The sequence below is a fragment of the Calliphora vicina genome, chromosome 1, assembly GCF_958450345.1.
Source record: "Calliphora vicina chromosome 1, idCalVici1.1, whole genome shotgun sequence".
Classification (NCBI taxonomy): Eukaryota; Metazoa; Arthropoda; class Insecta; order Diptera; family Calliphoridae; genus Calliphora; species Calliphora vicina.
This window is the reverse complement of record NC_088780.1, coordinates 87010893-87035990: the sequence shown is the minus strand read 5'-3', so window position 1 is coordinate 87035990 and position 25098 is coordinate 87010893. Positions and strand designations below refer to the sequence as shown.

At 29.9% G+C, this 25098-nt stretch overlaps 1 protein-coding gene across 4 annotated transcripts in view; it reads right to left on the bottom strand.

The window, feature by feature from the left end:
- Positions 1-2804: 2804 nt before the first annotated feature.
- Positions 2805-25098, bottom strand: part of scrib (scribble) — a 444246-nt gene continuing 421952 nt past the window's right edge. For 2 of the 4 annotated variants that reach the window (XM_065515077.1, XM_065515078.1), the window contains one exon: positions 5909-10916. In XM_065515077.1, the coding sequence (XP_065371149.1) occupies positions 8601-10916 (2316 nt within the window). In that variant the 3' untranslated portion in view covers positions 5909-8600. Of the gene's footprint in view, positions 3605-5908; positions 10917-25098 lie in introns of those variants that run through there. The other 2 variants (XM_065515081.1, XM_065515079.1) reach the window with 2 other exon arrangements.

The following is a 25098-nucleotide window of genomic DNA, read 5'->3' as shown; positions in this document are numbered from 1 at the left end:
CTTAATTTCATATCCATTATTATAGAAAATTCAAAAAGTACCATTAGAATATAGAAAAAAGCAGCCACTTGTGGATTCCCACCCACTCGGGCCCATGTAAGATTTATTTCATGTTTCTAGGTTCATTGGTGAAGAAATTACAAAAAGTACCATTCGAATAAAGAAAAAGTACCAAAAAGTCTCCCCCTTGAATTCTCACTCACTTAGGACCATATATGCTTAATTTCATGTTTCTAAGTCCATTGTAATAGAAAATTCAAAAAGTACCATTAGAAGAATGAAAAAGTACCTATAGTTCAGTTCTCACATTTTGGTACCTAAATATAATCCCTTATTTCTAACACTAACTTCACTCAAATACATATCAGCTAACTTTAATGTCGATAAGTGAAATAATTTAAAATATTAATAAGGTACCATTAGGAGAAAAGTACCAATTTCAATTTTCCTCCTTGAACACCCCTCAAGTTTGAAATTTAAAAATATTCTATTTTGCAAAAGTTGTTTATGCTACAGACATGTCTCAATCGATTAAAATCTATGTTAATGTGCCCAATAATAAATATGTTCTAAAAAAAGTACCAAACTGTTTACCCGGATTTGGCCTAAAATACACCATGGCACTCGAGTTCCAAATAACAACCTGTTAGTTAATTTTTGTATGAATCCAGGAACCAATGTTAAAAAAATGATCAAAATTGGCTTAATAATTTCAAATATAATGTATTTTCCCGATTTTATCCCCTTTTTGGTACCTTTTTTATCCCCATTGCGGTGGTAGAATATTATTAAAATAATTTTCTGCTCATAGTAAAACATTCGAATGTCTATGTCAAATTATAGAAAAACATATTTTATGAAAAAGTACCAAAAATAAACACAATTTTTATCCCCTAACGGTTCGAATTTCCAAAAAGTACCAAACCTATATTTTTTATTTTTTGATAAGTAAAGAATGCGATTTAAATTTTTTTTCTATGTTTATTGGTTTAAAAGATACATAGGGTGCCAAAAAAGTACCAAAATACAGTTTTTACCCGTTTTCTCCCCTAAAAGGTTCGAATTTCGAAAAAGTATGAAATACCTGTCAGCTTATTTTTTAAATGGAGTAACATGCAATTTCAAGCTTATTATATCTTTATTAGTTTTGAAGATATAAGATTACCGGATTTACCCGTTTTTACCCGTTTTTACCCTTTTTACCCCCTAAACGTTCGAATTTCCAAAAATCCCTTCTTAGTGGATCGTTTTGGGGAGGGAGGAACCCACAGTTAAAATTTCATGATTCTAGCTTCAGTCGTTTGGGCTGTGGGATGATGAATCAGTCAGTCAAACAGTCAGTCAGTCAGTAACGTTACTCTTTTATATACAGTGAGCCTCAAAAGTGAGTATACACCAAAAAATATTGAATTTTTTTTAATATAATGAAAATCCTAAAATTTATTCATCGATTAAAATTTCAATGTTTCGGTTTGTTGGAGATTAAGTTGAATAATAGATTCGGTTGTGAAAAAAAAAATTTAAGTCGGACTGTAATGATTTCCATGATCCTAAAAAAATCAAAAAATTCGCGAGTGTTTACTCACTTTTGAGGCTGTGTGTATCTATATAGATAATTATCGTTATCACTTTCTTGTTTAAATTTTTAAAATATTTTCTGTTATGTCTTTATATTATAAAGTTATTATAAAGTTTATAAGCTTACAAATTTATTTATGTTTTCTGAAACAAAAAAAAAATTCACACGTGCGAATAAAATATCACTTGGTATAATAACAAGGTTGACAATTTGTATCCAGTCCATCCTTAAGAAACTCATGTATTATAAAATGACATATTTGCGATGCATCATTTATATTTTGCTGAAATACACAATACAACAATGGAAAACATTTTCAGTATTTTCTAATAAATATTTAAACGTTAAATAAAACACCACACATGAATGTATAACGTGTCAAGGGAGGAAATCGACTAGACAAATAAGTAAGTGGTTCAATAAAAACTAAATTATAAAAGGAAAACATAAAGAAATATGTAGTAATTCATAAAATAAATAGATAATGGTTTAAATTGCACTACTAACTATTTAATCTTTCTTTTTTTATAAAAGTTAAATATGTAAACATACCAGCGAATAGTGGTTTAGAAAAATGTTATTTTGGAAATGATACAGAAATTTTTTGAATATATGAAGTATATTTTATATTTGGTCAATTCACCAGGTCTCTTATCATGTCATATTGTCATCAAGTCCTTTTATTTCACAAGGGTTTATATTGTTTTTCAAGCAAAAAATGTCCTAAAATAATACTACTCTATATGCTATGTTTATTGTGTTATCGTAACCAACCAGCAGAGACCTGCGCCGAATGCCTTAGAGTTGGTTAAGCCGAGCTGCCGAAATATATTAGAACATTATGACAATATGACTGATAAGAGACCTTGTGAATTGACCAATTGTGTATTCTAATTAATAAACATACAATTTAATGGATCCGAGGTGACCAATTTTTGAAGTTCGTCCAACTACGAAATCTGAAATATTAAAGTTATGATTTTGTAAAATTGCATTAAATTTCCAAGATAAAGTATTTCTAAACCACTGTGCAACGTCTAGCTACGATATTTCCCATTTTCATCTCCATAAGCAATATTCTTTTGAGGACTACTACTGAAAAAATTATTAAATTTGTAATTAGTTTAATTTCAAAACTATTAAGGGATATTACAAACTGATATAATTTACAATATATTTTAGCTGTGGTACTTACTTATCAACATTTTGGAAGCATATAAAACAATTTTGGGTTTTTTTTATAATAAAATGCATAAAACTATTGATTTTATTTAAATAATATTTTCGAGTTTTGTTTATTTTCATCGTTTAATAACTATTACATTTATAAAAAAGAAATGAATATAAAATAAATTTTAATTAATCATGTATTAGATAATTTTATAAAATTCTCCATCAAATTACATTACAAAAAATTAACATTTAATTTTATATCGTAAACTTTAACTTTATTCAATGTTCGTTTTTTTAATATTTTAAAAAGTTTAGCCTTACATATTACAACAATTGTGCACAGGATACAATTTCAAAATTTTTGTTTTAAATACATTTATTTATATAAAGATTTTTAATTTTATGATATTTGTTTTTATAATAATATATATGTATGTATGTATAATTATTGTACTAAACACTAAAAAGGAGTAAAAACTATTTTAATTAAGGACGTTTTATTGGGGGGTAGGGGCAATAAACACACAATAAAAAGGGACGAGATTCTGATTAAAATACATTTAATTAAACGGAATGATTAAAATATATCTATACTGTGTTCTTCTTTTTTTATTTATATAAATGTATATATATGTATATATAATTTAATTTAAGCCAATTATTAAAAAAATATTCAAAGTTTTATATAATAAATGAGATTTTAAGTTTATTTGTTTAGTTTTTTAAAAAAAGAATAAAAATATTATTGTTCTTAATTTTAGTTGTTTTTATGTGATATAAAAACATTTTGAGGAGAGGCCCGGCTAGCTGATGACGATGGTTGGGATTTTGTTTAAATTTTTATTGATTTTTCTACAAAAAAAAACAAAAATTCAAAACATACAAAAAAAAAATAATATTGCAAATAAAATAATTAAAAATAAATATGTATCAATTAAAGCCAAACAAATATTTTATTTAAATAAATAAATGAAATTTTGTTTTGCCACACAAAAGTTCAATGATGCATTTCGGGATTTTCTTCCGGTTTTAAATTCAAGCAATTGCTTAAAACATGTTCTTTTTTATGTTGAATTTATTTCAAATGATGCAGTAAATAATTAAATGGGTTTTAAATTAAACTCTTTTTTTGTCGTTTCTATAAATATTTATGTAGTCGTATAAATAAATGAAATTAAATAATAAATAAACACAAATTAATTTAAATAAATATAAAATTGTTTTATTAGTTACAAATGCAATAAATGTACGATTATAAAATGATTTAATAAAATATGGACAAAAAAAAATATTGAAATTTAAACTAAATAGGGGTATAAATGCACATGGTTTTAATTAAATGTATATTTAATTTATTTGTATTTAATTTGTTTTTCTTTTCATTTTATTAATATAAAGTCATTTAATTAATTATGGGTTTTTTTTGTTATGATTTTTAAATAAATATTTGAAAACTTTTCAATCTGTATATTCTCACAATTGTTTAAACATACAACGAATGTGTGGTGGAAAAACTAACAGTTGCGTTCATAATATTAGTATTATGATAATGAGGGGTCTTAGCAATTTCTAAACATAACAAAATACGGAAATTTTAAAGTTATTTCAGCTTGTTTGCTAAACAAATTTTTTGATATTAATTGAAATCTACTAATTTTCAATTATATTTAGTTGAATCTTTTATAAAATCATATATAATTCACATGCAACATTAATTTTTTCAACTTTCATCGCAAACTGTTGCTGTAGAATTTCAATTTGCGTGGAAATTAAATATTTTTTTGTTAAAGCTCTGGTGTTCTGGTTTATTTCACGTGAAAAAATATGTCAAAATCCATATAAAAAAACTATCAATGAAAGTATCCAAGCAATATTTTATTTATGATTTTTTTTCAAATCACGAGTTGTTACAATCGCTAAATCAGGGCGAATATATTTGCAGTAAAGGCAAATGCTTTTTCTGGTAATGGTCAATAAATTCCTAGGAAACCCATAATAGTCAATATAAGTTATTAAGTGACCAGCACCATAAATCTCGGCTTTAATTGGTAAAGAGGCCATTAACTCTGTAATAGTTTTTCTGGTGTATAAAATAATTGAAAGGTAAAAACCTGCACGCAGAGAAAAATATAGTTGTGCATGTTTACTGTAACCATTTCAATATTTTTACAAGATTTTTAACAATATTATGGTCACAGTAACTATTTATATGATTGTGGTAACCATAATATGGTTAGTTTATTATTAACATGATTGTGTCAATCATATATATGGTTACAGTAAACAAGTATATGTTTGAGACTTATGATATGTTTGAGACTTATCATAATCTGAGAACAACATATTACGATTTATCATAAATATAGTTGTGACAAACATATACTTGTTTACTGTAACCATATATATGATTGACACAATCATGTTAATCATAAATTAACCGTATTATGCTTACCACAATCATATAAATAGTTACTGTGACCATAATATTGTTAAAAAACTTGTAAAAATATTGAAATTTTTTTCTCTACGTGTGGGATGTGTAAAATAAATCTTTAACGTATCGCAATTTGATAGGTTTTCTCTGATTTGCTAGTTTTTGTAAGTTACGTTAATAATCTCGTGTGGTATACTAGTAAAAGGAGGTCGAGCGCTGGTGGATATGAGCGCCTATCTCTGCGCTAAGTGCTCGTGGAAAATTCGTATGTTTCAGAATTATTCTTCCTCTAAATTATAATTATTACGAGTATCATTCATATACTACAAGCGTTTTTAAGGTACCAAAGGTTCAAATGAATTAATTCTTAATTCAGTTTTCAAAACCAATTTGAATTTTTTCTCTTAACCATTCCGTTAAAGAACTCATTATGAATTAATTCATATGCTTAATTAAAATTAATTAGTATTTCTTTCAAATTTCCTTTAATACAGATCCATTACAAAATAGCTTTATAAATTTTTTTGAATCATTAAATTTTTCATCAATTCAAATCTATTACAAAATGACTTAAGACAATTTTTATTCATTTATTTTGTAAATGATTCAAAATCTAAACGAAAACAAATTGTAAAAAAATATGTTTATTAAATTTTCATTAGATTTGAATTAACAACAATTGAACCATTTAAATGTTGGATGAATTTAATTATGAATTAATTTAACAATGATCGAATAAATAAAAGTGTTTGAATGAATCTAAAGAATTTGTTAAGTTGAGAATGGTTTTATGATAAGAGTTTCTGAACTAAGCTTAAATTGAATTAATGAAGATCTTTACAAAAAGAGTAACAAATCTAGAAGATCAATTAATTTAAGAATCATAGGTTTAATTGGCAAACAATATGAACTACGTATTTCTATTAAAAACCATTTCTACAAAAGATAAAGACACTTGTAAGTGCAGTGTATATCCGAAGGCATTCGGGAAATGGAATTTTAATAAAAACAGATTACAGGTCGGAGCAAATTCAATAATTCAACTCGAGTACACCCCAGAATATCCATTATGTCCCACACGGGTCAAATCAGAATAGTCAATTCCGCACTATATCGCCAGATAATAATAGTGTAAAGTAAAAATATATTCGATTTTAATTTAAGGAAACAAATTCTTATAAAAATCATTTATAGCCATGGTAGGCGTTCATATTGTTCAGGTTACGATGATTTTCGTCAAACAACCCGAATGTGAACAAAAGATCGTAATAGAGCGTAAAAATACACACATTTCATTCAGTTTCTTGATGTTGTTGTGGATATTTTATTTTTTACCCAAAAGAGCACACAAATTAAATGCCTCTTTTTGCCTACCAATGATTTATAGTGTTGCAAATTTTTTACTCACAGCTGTTGTTAAATAAATCCATTTTTTCGTTAAATGAAGATTGAAAAATTAAAGCTCATAAATGAATTTATTACCGTTAATTGTTCATTAAGTAGAAACTTTAATTGAACTGTTTATTTAATAAACTTTTTTTTTAGAATTAAAAAAAAAAAATAATCAATATTTTTGATTAACGAAAAAATTATTAATTTAATTGCACTGTGTACAACACATAAAATGCAAATACTAATCGAAACTAACAAAACCCATTTGAATTTTTGCAAGCTTTAGGTTCTTTTCAGATTTTATGGCTTCATGTTTTGACAAGAACTTGATTTTTCCGAAGAGCATGCAATTTTTCTCACGGGTATATCTCGAAAACCAATAGGAGACAAAAAGTGCAAGACAAACTAAACCAAAAGAACTGCATCTAGTGCAGGGAAAGGCAAATGATGGGCGCCACGCCTTTTCTTACACGCATTGTAAAGAAATAAACAACTTTAGTCAGTATAGCTTGAGTGCCAGAGAAATAATAAAATTTGTCCCAACTATTTAAGATGCATGATGAACAATATGAGATTTTTAATTGGGGAAAAGAGACGAAAGTTTACTGGCATCACCGAATCGTGGCGAGAGAGGAGAGAGTGCATAACTAATAAAATCGTAAAATTCAATAGTATAGGTTGCCTTTCCCTGATCTAGCGTCTCAAAATTGCTAAAATGTCGAAAAATGTGCACTGCACAAAACTGTAAAAATACAAATTCCAAAAAAGCTATCTTGAGCTACTTATTTTACATTATTATTTTGGTATGCATACGTGTTAGTACATCTTTCGAGCATGATACCGAGATTTAAATATTCGCGAATGTTTCTCGAAAAAATATTAGAGAAACACTATAAATATGTTTAGGTCACACACCGTACAATTTATAGCTTATGTTCGTCAATTATATTAATAATGAATATTTACCGATATCGATGGTAGTAATACAAAAAATTAATTGGATATATACATTTAAACCAGTGGTCGGTTGGCACTCATATCGAATATAATCAGTTATTTACTAGTTAACAAAGCAATGTCAACGAATTTCATAAAAATTATCAAGTATGAAACAAAACTCACAATCAATAGGTCAGAATACAATAGAGGAAAAAAACATAACCACGATATTACAATTACAATTTTCTCTTTATGCCGGCCACTGATTCAAACTACAGTATTTCATCAAATACATTCTCATTACATGTGTTTTTGATAATTCATGTTCTCACTATAATTCTCTCACGAATTTTGCCTATTTACAAACTGTTGCCGCTTTCTTTTGTGGCTAAAAATTTTGCGATTAAAGGTCGGCATATTTATCCCACAACTTAAGTAAATATTTCTTTATTGTGCTTTATAAATCAAATAATTTCTACTTTGTATTCGCACAAAAACTGTGTGTAAAATAATGATAACTTGAATATTTATAAAATACAAACAACTATTTCAGTATAACAAACTAAGAATCGTAAAACTAAAATTTAATTGGTCAATTCAAGGTCTCCTATCATGTCATAATGTCTTAATATTTCACGAATCGGCGGCTCGGCTTAACCGGCTCTTAGGCGTTCGGTGCAGGTCTCTGCTGGTTGGTTACTATAACACAATAAACATAGCATACATAATAGTATAATTTATTATTGCTTGAAATGAAATAACAACATTTTTAAACCATTGTGAAATATTAGTACATTATGACATGATAGGAGACCTTGTGAATTGACCATATGTATTTATTTAAAAACACAACTCATCAAATGTTTTCCATAAAAAAAACAAAATTTACAAAACACATTTGAACACAAACCAGGAACTAAAAAAAACAGGAAGAAATAATATCCCTAATACAAAAATCCCGTACCATCATCATGTTTCCACCAAGGGAGTCATTTGTAGTGCGTGTCATGGGTGTTGCTTGCTGGGCACTACACTTGATAAAAAAAGGAAGGCACATCCATAAACCGTAATAAATAAAATAATTTATGCCCCTCCATCATTATCTCTATCTGTGTGGTCGTCGTCAACATCTTTATTGCCTTGAGTTTTAACTACCTTTTCGACGTGTTTCGTTGTGCGCGGAATGCCACTAGTTGCAACATTTGATATGGTTGTTGTGGTGGTCGTTATGATTGTACCATTGTCTGCGGTACAGGTGATTGTGGAACTGGTTAAGGTTTCATCGGTTTCTTGGTCAAATACTTGTTTGCGTGAACCGCCAGCCTGTAAAAGACGATTGAATATTTCTTCGCCCGTTTCAGAGTCGGCGTGATCGGCACTTCCTTTCAAGGGTTTGTTTTTTGACGATCTTTTCGTTGACTCTACTTTTTTCGTTTTCGGTTTTTGTTGGGTTTCACCAATGTGTGTGGTTTCTGTGGTTGTTGTTATGGTAGAGGTAGTAGTTGCCTCAGCTTCGCCATCATCAGCTTCGTCGTCGATTAATAGATTTTCTACAGATTTTCGTAATTGTTTAGAAATTTCAGCATACTTTTGTTGTTCAGCCAATAGTTTCTCTAAAGTTGTTTGCGTATCGTCTTCTTTAGTAGTGTGTGATTCTGTTTGCTTATCGCTTGTAATCATTTGGCTGTCATCGGGCTTTTCAGTCATGGCCTCAGCCGCCTCCTTCATGGTATTATAGGTTTGAGATTTTTGCAATTTCATGGGAGTATTGGTATTGAAATTTTCAATAACTTTGGCACCATCAACAAACGTTATATGTATGGTTTCATCATCATCGTCGTCATCTTCATCATCACTATCACTACTTTCACTTTCTTCAGTTTCTTCTGATTCCTCCTCTTCCTCTTCTGCCACTTCATATTCATCCTCCTCCTCATCATCATCATCATCATTATCGTCCTCTTCTTCATCTTCTTCGTCATCATCATCATCCTCGTCATCTGCATTATCTTTGTTTTGTAGTTGGCTTTGTAGCTTTTGCAACGTGTTTTTATTACTGTCTCTAATTAAAGCATTTAAGACATGACGATTTCCATTATTATCTCTTGATGTTTGTGTGGCAGCAAAGTCAATTTCATCTTTTGTTTGCTCATCATCGTCAGCATCACCATAAGCTGGCATTGCAGTTTCATCACTATTGGCTTGCTCCTCAAGGCTTTTTTGCAAATTATATTTCACACGTTCATTTTCCAACAACTCTTCTAAAACATTTTTCATTTTGGCATTCAGAGAAAGTTCTTTACGTTCTTTTTGCGCTGGCAAAACAAAAGTTTCACTGCGCAAAACTTGTAGCGAAGCAGGCAATTTTTCAAAATCTTCCTCATCCCCAACATCCTCGTCATCATTGTCAAACGAGGGATATTCACTGTGATGCGAACGACTGAAAGCGATGCGTTGAACCTGACCCTCACCCGTGATTAAAGGATTCACTACTTCAACTATGCTTTGAGTTCTTGTTGTCATTGTTGTAGATGCAGTGACAGGTGTTAATGTTGCTGTAGATGGTACATTGTAATCGCAGTCATAATCGTCATCATCGTCGTCGTACTCAAAGTCATCCATTTCTTGGTATGCTTTTGAGCGTATGGTTTTCATGGAAGAGGTAATCTTTGTAGTTGTCGGTAAAACCACTTCTTTTGCCAGTGTTTGATGCATCGTTATAGTAGAGGGCTTTATGCTCACTTTTGTGGAAGAGCCTACACTGTCCAAGGAAGAAGGCCCAAAAATGCCACCACTACTTAAACTGTCCAACTCAATTGAAGGAAACTCGTCGTCATCGTTACGCAAATATAGTTTTTCTGTATTTTGTTGCACTGTTACAATAGAAGCTGAGTCGGTCTCTTCCTCCTCCTCCTCATCTTCCTCGTCATCATCATCATCATCATGTCTTTCCTCTGCTTCATCATCATTAACATTTTCTAAGAATTCCTGGTGTTGTTCTTTTTGTATTTCCTTGTTATTACTGTCGTTAGCATTTTCATATTTATGGGTAATGTGCAACTTTTCTACTGTTTCCACTAATGTTCTACTCGTTACTCCAGGCAATTGTAGTTTCTCTTTACTTTTCTCCTGCTTGTCATCTTCTGACACCTGGGTCTGCAAAAGCTGTGGTACTTGTTGTTGTGGCATCATCTGCTCTTGATTATGTTGTTCATTTACTGCACCTACTTTCTGCTCCTCGCCCTCCTCCTTCTCGCCCCAGATTACCTTCTGTTCTTTTCTTTCAACGTTGTTCTCGTGCTCATGCTGTGTCATTAAGTCTATTGATGCGTTCGGTGTATCGCTCTTGTCTGGGTCCTGCAACTCTAATGAGATTATCTTCTCTCGACTAGTTTCCACCTGAATGAAGTTGTAAGTAGATGTAAATTTTTTGTTGCATACACGTTTGTTTTTTGTAAAAAAAGGAGAAGTAAAATGGAATATACAAAATTGTAAATGTAGTTGTAGTAATTGCAATGGTGTAGTTTTACTATTTCATTTTTTTTTTCATGTTTGCTTTTGTGTGAGTGAATTGTTTAAAAAATATTTAAATTAAATTTACAATTTTGTTTTTTTTTACGAAACAATAAAGAGAGAATGTACAAAGTAAAAATGTTTAAAGTTAGTGGAAGAAGAAAGCTAAAAAAAACTAGAGTTTCAATGTGTAAGCGGAAGCCCAGTTCATAGTATCTACATATACAGTGTGACAAATATTAGGTGATACAATTATTTTGTTAAAATGACTGCAGAGATTCAAAACAATCATTGCAAAAGCACAGCGTTTGCGTTAGTTAGTTAAGCGATCGGTGCTCATGCTGTAAAATGTCTTAGGTATAGATCAGAACTATTTTGTTTTTTGTAAATATTTATCAAAAGTTTAAAATATTTGATATGTTTGCCTATTATTTTATCAGCCTATGCATCACATTATATTCTTCACACTGCTCCCACAAACAAAAATTAAAAACAACTTATGCAATTCGATGATATTCAAATGATATACAAAAATAATCATTTAACTCAACAGTCATGCTAATGAAAATCGATTAAATAAATTATTTATATGTAAAACAAACTAATATTACAAATAAATTAAAATTCTTAGTTAATAATTTTGCACCACAACCTTTATATAATTGTAAAAACTAAAATTTTTCATGCAATTTCTACATAAAACCAGATCTAAGTAGAAAGGCTTAAAAACAATACAATGCAATTTTGCTTTCGGCATATGATTATTATTATTTTTGTTTTCTACTGGCAAAGAACCATAATAGTGGCTTGGTTTTACCTAAAAGAAATACATTTATATACGTTAATGCATATTTCCATAATAAAAACAAGTAAGATGTATGGTCGGTCAAGATCGACCATATAATACCCTACACCAAGTAAATGAGCAAAAAACATTTTTCTTTTAAAATATCAATAATTTATATTCGTGAGTGATTTTCGGAAGTGGGCTTTATATGGGAGCTATGACCAATTATGGACCGATCACCATGAAATTAGGTCTTGTGATTTATGTCTATATGCAAGTTATTTATGCTGAATTTTGTGTGTATACCAACATTTTTAAGAGATTTATGCACGTTAAAGCGATTTTTGGAAACGGGTCTATATGGGAGCTATGACTAATTATGGACCGATCGTAACAAAATTTGGCGACGTAAATTTTATATATGGGGGATTTCACGTCAAGTGAACCAACTTTTAAAATCGATGTCTTCCGATCGGGATGAAATTTGCACCAAGGTTAGACACAATTTTTCAACAAGATGGGTCAAGAACTCTCGGAGTTAGAGGGGGTCAAAATTTGACATTTTGGCCAAACATGTGATTTTTCTCATCCATGTAACTTATTACCTATTGTTCTTAGCAAAATGTGTCCCAAATAGTTTAGATAGATATTTCTTCAATCTTTCGGAAAAAAATATTTAAAAAAAAATAAAAAATTTTTAATAATTTTTTCCGAAATCAAAAACTTTTTTTTTTTAAATGGGCCTTTTTTTCTTAAAATAAAGCTTAGATGTTTTCCTTGATAGATATCGAACTCGCATCCCACTAACCGACCAAATAGGTCCTCAAGGAAAATATCTAAGCTTTATTTTAAGAAAAGCAAGTTTCAATAGGGCCGACAAACTTGTTGTACCAAATTCGATCGAAACATCTTCAAAATTGCGACCTGTAGTTTGCGCACAAGGTTTACATGGGCAGACAGGCGGAAGTGATTCTAAGTCGATCGGTATACTTTAAGGTGGGTGTTAGACCAATATTTTTGGGCGTTACAAACATCTGCACAAACGCATTATACTCTCCCCATTATCGTGGTGTAGGGTATAAAAAATAATATTGTTGCAAAGTACGTAAATGAAAACCATAGAAATATATTATTAAAACACAACAGAGAAATAAGTTGTTTTATAAAATTCCCAGAAAGTTTCACTGACATATTAAAAATATGTTTTATTACGCAGTTTTCATTTCTGAAAAAAATTTTAACTTTTTTTTGCGTTCTATTATCATAAATAGCTGTTATGTAATAAAAGGGCATTCATCAAAATAATGGTATTTTCAAGATCTATCAGCATATAAATAAAAAAATTACAATTTGTTGGAAACTATAATTTAAATTAAAATCAGCTCAATTATGAAAAAAAATTACCCGGGAGTTTTTTTTCCTTTTCTTATTTTTCCTATTCAAATACTCCCGGGGAATTATTTTTCATAATTGGGCTGAATAATTTCATATCTCACAAAATAAACACGTGACCGAGTTCGCCTAATCGTCTTCACCCATCACTTTTAGAATAGCTTGCTGAATTAATTATTTAAGTTTACGCTTGCTCCCACCTTTTCTAATAACTTCGATGTTCGGAGGCAACAAAATCACCAACTAATTGGTATTTATTCTAGGGTTTTTGCATTATTTGCAGATAATTTTCCAGTACGAAGTCATGTTCGTCTTTTTCTATATTGGCCACTTTTTGTCATTTCTTTGTTTAATTTTTGACCAAACTGCGTTAGGAGTTTGTCCAATTTCCATTTGACCTCTTCTTAAGGCGCATCTATATCATTGGCTATAACATTTAAAGCGTTTTGTTTTTTTTTTAATTTTACTCTTATAGTCTTTTGAGGACGTATCACATAATTCAGGATAACTTTCTTGTTTTTCAATTACCAAATGTGTTTTTTCACTACTCCAAACTAATTTATTTTTGTCTATTTTATAAATTTGAAAATGAAATAAGAAAAGACACATAATAAAACTGAAAACTACTTCTTCTGCAAGTCTTCAAAACACTTGCATTTCACAGCAAGTCGTTCAAGTTACTTCCAGCAAGCACCAAACACGTGTTTCCACATAATTGCTGCAAGTAATTTCTGCAAGCGTGACTTCTGGAAGTAGACTTCTAATATGTGTTTACACGACAAAATTTTCTGGTAGCTATTTACGCAAGAAAACATGGTAGTGGACACATGGCTTTAAACACTAGTATTATTGATGAAATTTTAAATCACTTCCAACTGGAATTAATTATCTAGTCTTTAAAAACTGTCTCAACAATGTTTAGTATAAAATGCTATAATTTTTTCAGCAAAATACCTTCTAAAAGGAAAATGTCACAATTTGTGGAGTTGATGTAGAATATTAGAAACCGTTTCAGATTAAAGGACTTATGTAACAACTTGGAAGACAAAATTTTGATCCACAATTTTTTACCGCTTCAACCTAGTTTTTAATGACGGATATTTTGTTATAATTTTTTTTTTATCGATATTTCCCGTTTCAAAACTCAATATTTCTGATCAGCAAAGAATATTTGGGGAAATGTCATCCCCCTAAGTACTTTCCTATAATTGTGTAGGGCAATATTATACCAACATTTTTAAAAGATTTATGATCGTTATTCGTGTTGAGTTGTATGTGTATACCAACATTTTTAAGAGATTTATGCTCGTTTAAGATATTTTCGGAAGCTGGCCTTATATGGGAGCTATGACCAATTATAGACCGATCATCATCAAATTTGGTGAAATAATTTCCCTGTATATAAAACTATTTGGAGCGAAATTTGTGTAGATACCTATATGAATTAAAAAGTTATCACGGATAAAGTCCAATTTCGGGAGGACATTTATATGGGGGCTAGGTGAAATAATGAACCCATTTCAGACAGTTTCAATAGGCTTCGTCATTGGGCCGTTATGTCAAATTTTATCGAAATATCTTCAAAATTGCGCCATGTACTTTGCGCACAAGGTTTACTCAGTTATTCTAGACAAATATTTTTGGACGTTACAAACATCAGCACTAACCCAATATACCCTCCCCACTCTGGTGGTGTAGGGTATAAAAAATGATCATTGAAAATTTATATTATTATGTCTTGTGGGCTTAGTGCCAAAGTAATTGCTGGATTTAGATTACATAAAGTTCTAACTGTATCGACGGATGATGAAACCAATATTCTGACAGATTTGTTTCCAACATCCAATTCAAGATTTGTTGAAGACTTTCAGTACAAAAAACCAAATTTCATAAGAAGTTCATGTGGCAAGCGATTAGTAATGTGGATGGTTGCAAAGAGTAGCTAGTAGCAGTTATTTGAACGCTAGTGTACAATAGGATCTAAAATCCTATTATTTGGTGTTAGGTCATAACTTGAATAATTTTCAGCTTTTTTTTCAATCTTCTTATAATGTAATAAAAAGTTTTTTATTTTAGTTCCAAATTTTTATTTTTATAAAAGAAAAAACAGAAACCGAAGAATAATTGTCAGTTTTCGGCTTCGGTTTTAAACCATGAAAAAATGAGGTTTCGAACACGAAATTAATTTAAACTGCATTCTTATTGGGTTTAAGTTTAGTTGAAATTGGTTTAGTGTGATTTGGTGATAGTTTATCACTGTCTATCGAATATCTCTTTCATTAGAAACTGAAATAAACTCAGAAATTTAATGGGCAAAAAAAAACATGCACATAAAATTCCCCTTTCATAAGCCCAACAAAACTTTGTTAGCAAATTTACAACTCACATTAAACAATAATTCTTTGGACTCTTCATTTAATGATGAAACTATTAAACTAAAAGGTGTAAATTATAATAATTTGCCAACAATGAAACATATTTGATTTAATATGTTGTCATTTATCATATAATTTTTCCTAAATCCTTCTTAAAGGAGGACAAATCAAAAAAAAGTTTTTGCTAAGGCTACTTAAATACACAGCCATACATGCATGCATACATATGTATGTATGAACAAAAGGATCAGCTTATAAACACATGTATATGTGTGTTTATTGAGGTGGTGCCTATTTTGCACTTTTACAATTTTCGAAGGTTCTAAGATCTTCAATTGATCTCTGTCATCTAAACATCAAATGTCGAAAAGTTGAGCAAAATGGAATAGTGTTTATAGGTTGCATATCATTTAAAGTTTCGTGTTGTTCGACTTCTTTTGCCTTCTCATTATATGTTTTCTTCCTGATCCATTCTTTTTTCAATGTTCAAGTCTTCCTTATACTGTTTAATTGCCTTTGAAACAGTGTGACGATAAAAATTCAAATCTTTTGCTATTTTTTTGAAAGTCCATATTGGATCTTTTAATTATTTGTTCACGTACTTGTTTCTCGTTGTCCATGTTGACCGAAATACTAGTTAAAAATTAATGATTTAGAAAAGTTAATATCTGACAGTGGGACCTCGATTATCCGTATTGGTCGGGACCGGAAGCATTCTGTATAATCAATTTTCCCGGTTAATTGAGTACCAATTTTGAGTAGTTTTTGACATTTGGTGGGGAAAATTTCACAATAATGTTTTCATTTTTGAGTTTTTCCATTGATATGAATTCATTTAATTTTTCCACAAAAATTATGGCAGCTATATAATCAGCTGAAGATTTTTCTAATGCAGCATTAAGATTGTGAATTACATATCGCTTTTTTGTTTAATTTTGAGTGGAATATTTTAGCCTTTTCATTCACTATTAATCCGGAAATTGGAGTTCGTTCTTCCAGGAAACATCGAAAGCCAATACCAGAATCACTTTCTACACAAAACTTTAAAAGTCGAGGGAATTCCCCTTTTCGTTTTATTCACATTGTGTTTGGTTGTTCAAAAATAATCGAAAAAATATGTTGCTTATAATCCCGGATAATAGAGTTAATTACGGTTAATAGATGCAAAAAAGTTGAAATCGATCCAAAAGTATTTTCTTTTTCTTTCCCGGATAATTGATGTTGACGGTTAATCGAATCACGGATAATCGAGGCCTCACTGTAATTCGATATTGCTAAAATTTTCAGCATTTGATTTTCAAACAACATAAAACAATTTTCGTGTATTGAGAGTATCAAAAACTGTAAATGTACAAAGTAAGGACAACCCTAATGTACATATGTTTATATAAGTATGTATTTGTATTAATAAAGGTAAACTGTGTAGTTGTATTACAAATGACATTATTTATGATAATGTATGTATGTGTATGATTGTGTGTGTTTCTAAAGTCTCAAAGACACATTATGCCCGTAACTAAACACAAAGTAATGAATGTGGCTCAATAAAGACAACAACTATGTTTTATGTTCGTTACGTACTTTTAAATATAAAGAGACACACATGAGTATTATCTTAGTTTAATGCAACAACGACCACTATTAGACACACAATAAAGAGAACCACTATATAGGGGGGTGATTTGAAAAGTTATTTTCAACTGCTGATCAATTTAAGCAAATGTTAATATAGAATTTTCATGTAGTTTGAAGCAAACATCTTTTGTTAATTTCTAATGAAAATTAAATTTCGTACATTGAAATTGACACATTAAGACCCTTTAACAATAAAATTTTTACATAAAGTTATCACTAAATATAGACCATAATTTTGGTAATTTTAACTGAAATATGTCACATGATTTTTGCTACCACCATGTTGTAGTTAAATCAAAACACAAAATCTATTTGCTTGAATTTCTAATTCAAATGTTATAAAATAATGAATGACATATAGTTAGTGCATAACAAAATGTTATGTTTTTATTGTTAATATGGGTAAATGGACTACGGTTGGTATGAGTGACATTTGACTAAATATTAAATAGCTGTTTTAGCGAGGATACGTGCAAATGTATTGTAAAAATCTTAGCTAGACTTTGTAATTCTAAACTGATAAATACTAAAACATATTGTAGAAAAATAATAACATAATTGTCCAAAATAATTTTAAAAAAACGGGAATTTTAGGATTTTATATATACTAGGATATGAAATTTAATTTGAAATGGGTTAAATTTTGAAGGACCTGTGAAGGACCCCTATGATTGGAAATATTGGAAAATTATTGTATGTTGTAATACTCTCTTTTAAATAAAAATTTGTCTAAATTTAAAATTTCTACAATAAATTTTGGGAAAAATCTATTCGAATATTTTAGGAGTAGGTGTATTATATGTAGGTTACACTACATATATTTGCGTAACTCAAAAACGGTTTAGCTTATTGAATAAACTAAAAAAATCTGAATTCCGACTTTTTTAATCTGCGCAGTCGTTTTAAAAATAATTTTTTAGCAAAATTTCGAAATTGGAAAATGCAAATACGCTGTTAATTTTTCTAGGCGCATGGAAAAAAAAATCCTAAACAAGACCTAAAAGATTAAAATATGTTTAAAACTTTTCATTTTATTCACAAAAGATGAAACGAATATTTTAACAAAATACATAACTCGTAGTAATTAGCACTGCTCTCCAATGTTTAATACTGCAATAATCGGCAATGCAGTGTACAAAAATATATTACAAAACAGTCAGATTCTGTCAATTTTCTGATTGTTGTTGATAAGATATACTTATTTATATTAAGGGTCCTCATGTGGCACAATTTAGACTCGCAAACTTGAATTTATTGTGCATTTGATGAATCAGCTGCTTTTGTTTACTTTTATTTATAAGAAATAAAAATCAAATAAAATTTCAATATTTTCATGTGAAAATTGTGTAGCTTTGGAGCAGAATTATTGGATTGAATGGAATTGTTTATGAAAACATTAACCAACAGCTACAATATAAACAAAATCTTCCAAAATATGTATACCATCGTTTTTTCCAAAGACTTAACTTTCATTCAACAATTTTAGAATTAAAATTTATACAATTTGAAAAAAAAATTGTTAATGCTTTTGTTGAATTTATTTTTATTTGACATTTTTATCAAATATAAATTTTCTGTATAAACTTGCACAAAAAGGTGGTTCATGAAACAGGTCGCGCAAACTTGCACAAAAGGGGAAACTTAAGCGTTTAAATAAGTGTCCTTATTATATAACAACATTATATATAAACAAGAAATTGTATCTTCCTTTCGAAAATGTATACAATTTTTAAGAATTAAAAAAATTTAAGAATTATTTAAATTTTAAAATGTTATTAGGGGGTATTTGTTTTATCTTTTGTTTATAAAACTAAAAGTTGTGGACAGATTTTAATCATTTAGAGCTTATTTTGTTTGGAACTTTGCTTTCTATGCGCTAGGAAAAAATTAACAGCGCAGCTGCATTTTTTATACCGTTTTAAAAAGCAAAAATTTTAAAATTTTGCTAAAAAATTATTTTTTACGTAAAAAATTATATGAATACGTAAAATTGAACAAAAATATTAATTTGGCAGGCAATTCGCAGCTGCGGTTTGAATATGCAAGCTTTTCAGAAATTTTTTTAAAGAATTTTCAGAATTATATATAAAAAGAGAGTTTGGAAAAGCGATTGCTGTCATTTATAGTTGTCATTACTCAATGACAAGTTGTCATTACTCAAATACATATATGAAGTGGTATATATAATGAGAATAATATTGATGTTATACCAAAACACATCAATTAAACAAATTGCCTAAATCTTCGTCCAATCGAGATATATTGGGCAATTGTTAAACGTAAATTGAAAAAGAGTGCAGGTACAGTAAATAATCAGATTTTGATGAGAACAAGGTGGAATAAATATGCTGGAATATGCAGCTTTTAAGTGGAGGCATAAGAAGAAAAGCCAGAAAATTTATTCGCAATAAAGACACATAAACCTACAGTTATATTTTTTAAAGCTTAATAAATTACCTTTAATTTCATGTATAAAATGTTAACATACGTTGTTTCATTTAAAAGTTATGCTCGCTTTAATCCGTATCGATTTTAAGTGGCCACTTCCATATCTCGAAAACAAGAGCTAACCTAAAAAAACTGTTAGCACCACTATATTCAGCGTATTCAAATTAGGTTAAACCGCTGGGTGCCCGCTTGACAGAAAAAAAGTGTCAAATTCGTGCACAGTGTTATTGAACTTACTCTTATCACTTACAAGGAAGAATGTTGTATTGCAGGTTTGTCAGGGTTTCTTCTTACAAACCTGCTTACAGGTTAGCTTTAATTTTTGGTGGGTAATTACCAGCCCCACCTCGTACTTTGTCACACATTTCGATAGACTTCTAACAACTCACATTAAACTAATGAAAGAAAAAGTTCTTAAACTTTTAAAGGTCCTATAAAACATGTTTCTTTTTTTCAAATTCTAGTTTTTCATTTACGTTTCATTTTGATTTTATTTTAGTTTTTCTTTTTCTTATTTCCGTTGTCCATAGCCACCATGTACAAAAATGTTTGAGAAGAAAAACGACGAAGCAAAACCATGGCTAAAAATTTTCCCAAAGAAATGTTTAAAGACCCCTTAACTTGTACAAGTTTGTTAGTTTGTTTGTATGTATTTATGTGTAAGAAAATTGAAATAGAAAAAAAGGAACTGAAGAAGAAAACACATAATCTAAAGACGAGTCTCACAGTCCTGAGGCTGCAAACTTGTCGCTTTAACAACCATTGAAAACAACAAAATCTTCAACAACATTTTTTGTTTGGTTCCTTTTTGCTCATTTCTTTTATTTTTTTGTTTATGTGTGTGTGATTTTTTTATACCAGAAACCCGAGCCAACAGCAACAAAAATATTTGAGACCGGAAGCAACACAAGTACGTAGTATTAAATAAAAAAAAAATATCATATTAAATACATCTATATGTATGTAGTTGTTGCTGTTGCTTCTATGGTGTTATCGTTGTTATTGTTGTTTTGTGAAAATCCTTCCGTGGTGGCTGTTTAACAAATACTGTATAATTTGCTGCAACACAATACAAATAAATACATGCACTTTCATACAAATAAACTATTGTGATGTTGACATTCTTCTGCTCCAATTTGTTTTCTTTCAAAGCATTTTCACCACAAAAATAACAGCAGCAGCAGCAACAACTACGACAACATTCTTCTCGACAGCAAACAACAAAGACAAGAGGACGATGCAACACATTATAATGCGTACAACTGGCAAATAGAATGACAAAACAATTTTAAAACAACTTTTGAGGTTTAAAAATAAAAACAAAATCACCCAACGAAAAACCAAACAGCAGATTACACCATCTACAACAGCAAAAAATAAATAAAATAAAATATATTTTAACATTATTTTCCCAACAAAATGATTTTGTAAATGAGAAATGTTTCGCAAACAAAACTGAAGACATAAAAATCTCTCGATGCTTTCAACATCCTTAAATCAGGAAATACTTTATTTAAGTCTTTACTTAAGAACATTTTATTAGATAAAAATAATATTTAAATTTAAAACTTGATTACTGTCGTTCACTACAACAAAGGAATAAATATGTTTCTAAATTAAACTAAAGTAACAATCAATATTTCTCCAGTGTTGTACAATTGGCTTAAACCAGTGAATTAAATGTCTTGTCAATATTTGCCGACTAACAGAAACAAAAACCCAAAAACAATTAAATAAAATAACAATGGAAATCTGAAAACAAAGAAATACATTTAACTAATGCGAGCGAATACAATAAATACAATACAATGCAGCTAAATGAACAAACGTATAAATGAATGAATGAATGAATGGGTATTTTTACTCCAGTCTAGACAATTGGAATCCTGAAAAATCTCCTAATAAATACATATTTGTATAAAGTTGTGTTTTTGTTTCATTCTTTGTTTGTTTGTTTACTTATTTACTTATTTATTTGTTTATAAACAGTAGAGAAAAACAAATAAACTAAAACTAAAGTAAATTTTTCTTTAAATCCTGTAACAACTACACGTAGAAATTAAATAAAACACAATCAACAATAACAGCATCATCAACAACATCAGCTACAACTACTACATAGCAATAACAATAACAACAATGATTATGCTGCTACGTTGTTGCAACATCATAAATAAATTGTGGAAATTATTTAGAAAAGAAGAAAAGTGTTTACACTGATGGTCAGTTGTATAAGGGAGGAGATTTGAAATAAATTATTATGTATTTTAGTAAGTTTTATTTATTTAATTTTAAATATTATTTGATAAATTCTGTGCAATTTATTGTTGATTGCTTCGACCTCATTATCAAGTAATCTTTGCCCAAAGGCTTTAGGAAAGCTAAAGATACAATATTATACAAATAAAACTATAGAGTGAATGAGAATTATCTACACTGCAGCTTTATTTAAGGAGTGAGATCGAAATACCTTAACAAACGTTTTTCCTTAAAACTTAAAATATTTTTTGATCAGTTACCTTTGAAAAGTATGTCAATTATTATGTTTGCTGTTAATCTGATTAAAATGAGTGACGAGAAAAAATTGCGTACTAAAATTATTAAATATTTTCAACAACACCCAACTTGGTCCTACAAAAAGTTTGCCAAACAATGAAAGGTCTGCCATTAAACTGTTTCCAATGTTATTAAACAGTATCGGGAAAAATTGTCCGTTGATAGAAAACCTGGTTCAGGTAGAAGGAATGGTCCACATGATGTTTCTAAAGCCAATAAATAGAAAGTATTTATAAAACAGCTCCCAACACATCCGGTAGGAAAGCAACCGGGTTAGCTCTGTACTCGAACTATTTGGTACGAAAATTTAAAGCCAATGCAGGTTTAAAAACATATACGCAGAGAAAAAATATAGTTGTGCATGTTTACAGTAACCATTTCAACATTTTTAAAAGTTGTTTAACAATATTATAGTCACAGTAACTCTTTGTGGTAACCATAATATGGTTAACTTACAATTCACATGATTGTATCAATCATATATATGGTTACAGTAAATAAGTATTTGTTTGTGTCAACCAATTTTATGATTAAGGTTTTATCATATTATGTTGCTCTCGGCTAATTGATCCTAATCTGAGAACAACATATTATTATATAAACATTCATTCGAGATCAATATTTTTATGTCGCTAAAGCTAGCCACACACGGAATGATTTGTTCGCCTGATTTGTGATTGAAAATTTTCAATTACTTGTGATTTTGTTCGCACACAGCCCGAACTCACAAATCATCCGTGTGTGGCCAGCATAATGCTCGGGGGAATGTTGTAGAAAAGTTTAGGACCCAAAAGCAGAAAATTGTTCCAATAAGTTCTTGGCATAACAAGCAATATGCAGTTGCGGCAAATGAAGCCAAACATTTGTCTTACAATTCGTAAGACTTCTTAATGTCCACTTATTTTTGGCCTGATTTGGCATGGTCTTGTCTTGAGTGGTACAAGAACAATAATGTGGTATTTGTACCAAGAGAGGCAAATCCTCCAAACTGCCTGGAGCTAAAGCCAGTGGAGAGTTATTGGGCTCTTGTTAAAAGAGACTTGAAGAGCACAAAAAGGTGTCCAAAAATGTGGTAGATTTTAAACGGAGATGGACTACATGTTTAAACAAAGTGACAGAAAGCTCTATAAAGACCTTAATGGAAGGGTTTCCGGCAAAGGTTCATAAATTCATCGCTAGTGATTAGAACTATAAAACTAATATTTTTTGTAAGTTGTAATAATAATTTCAATCAAATAATTTTTTACTAGTTAATTTTTGAAATAAAATTGTTATAACTCGCTATATGGTCAATAATTATCTTTATAACTTATCCAGCTGGAGTTGTAAAATGTGGGTTCTTTTGAATACTCTATATACAGTCGCACAGAAAACTATACATACCCTCTAAGAAACTGCAATTTATGCAAAACTTTAAAATTTTTTTTACCAAAATTTATATTGTATCACTCCCTGCTAAAAAACTAAACTATTTCAAAATAAATTTTTTTTCAGAAACAAATTTTTTAATAAAAAATTAAGAAAATTCAATTTTTAAAACACAAAAAAGTATACATACTCTATACATTAAAGTTCTATTTCATACAAAAAAATAATTTATTAATATTTTGTTGCACCTCCTTTACTCTCTAACACAGCATTTAGACGTCTTTTCATGGAATAGACCAGCTTACTGGTTGTTTCCGAAGAAATTTTCGACCATTGTCTGTTTAGAGAATTTTTTAGGTCCTGTTTACTCTTAATCGTTGTTTTTCTTACTCTACGGTCCAATTCATCCCACAAATTTTCAATCGGGTTTAAGTCAGGCGACAGAGGTGGAGAGTGCAGCTGTTTTGGTACATTGTACAGCAGCCATTCCTTTACAATGGCCGCAGTATGTTTGGGGTCGTTATCTTGTTGGAAGACCCAGCTTCCAGACAAGCCCATTTTGGATACTGAATCCTTAAGATTATCTCTTAATAGGTTCAAATACATAAAACGATCCATCGTTGTCTCAATAAAAGTTAAATTACCAACCCCTGCCGCCGACATACATCCCCAAACCATAACGGAACCGCCTCCATGTTTTACTGTTGGGATCAGATTTTTAGTTTGAAGCTGTTCATTCTTTTTGCGACAGACTTTATGTTTCCCATCGCATCCAAATAAGTTAAACTTACTTTCGTCGCTGAAGACTACATTTTTCCAAAAACTTTCATCGTCATTTATATGCTTCTTAGCGAATTCCAACCGCTTGGCTTTATTAATTTCACTAATGAACTGTTTTTTTCGGGGCACGCGGCTATGATAACCTTCACTTCTCAATACACTGAGTACTGATTCAGGATGGACTGTGACTATGGACATATTTTCCATCTCTTTTGCTATGTCAACAGCCATTTTTCTCGGATTTTTTTTCAATTTCATTTATTATGTGTCGCTTTATGCGTTGAGTAATTTTTGGGGGACGGCCCCTTCTTAGTCTACTTGTTATGCTGTTGTTTTTTTTATAATTTGTTAACACGGTTTGTACACCTGATTTTGGGTAGCCAACAATTTCAGAAATTTTGCGCAACGATTTTCCATTTATTTGATGCTGCACAATTAGATTTCTTATATCTAAGCTAATTTCTTTAACTTTTGGAGTCATTCTTACAAAAAATAAAAGCGACCGATTACAAAACTTGTTAATTATGAAGTGAAGGTAGTGTAGAATTACAACGCAGAAAAAAACATACATAAGTTGCTTTTACTGGAAAAGTACCGTTGACCAACAGTGGGAGTATGTATACTTTTCTGTGTGCTCAAAACTAAATTTCTTAATTTTTTTTTAAATATTTCTTTTTATGGAAAATTTTTTGTTTTACAATATAAATTTTGATAATAATATTTTGAA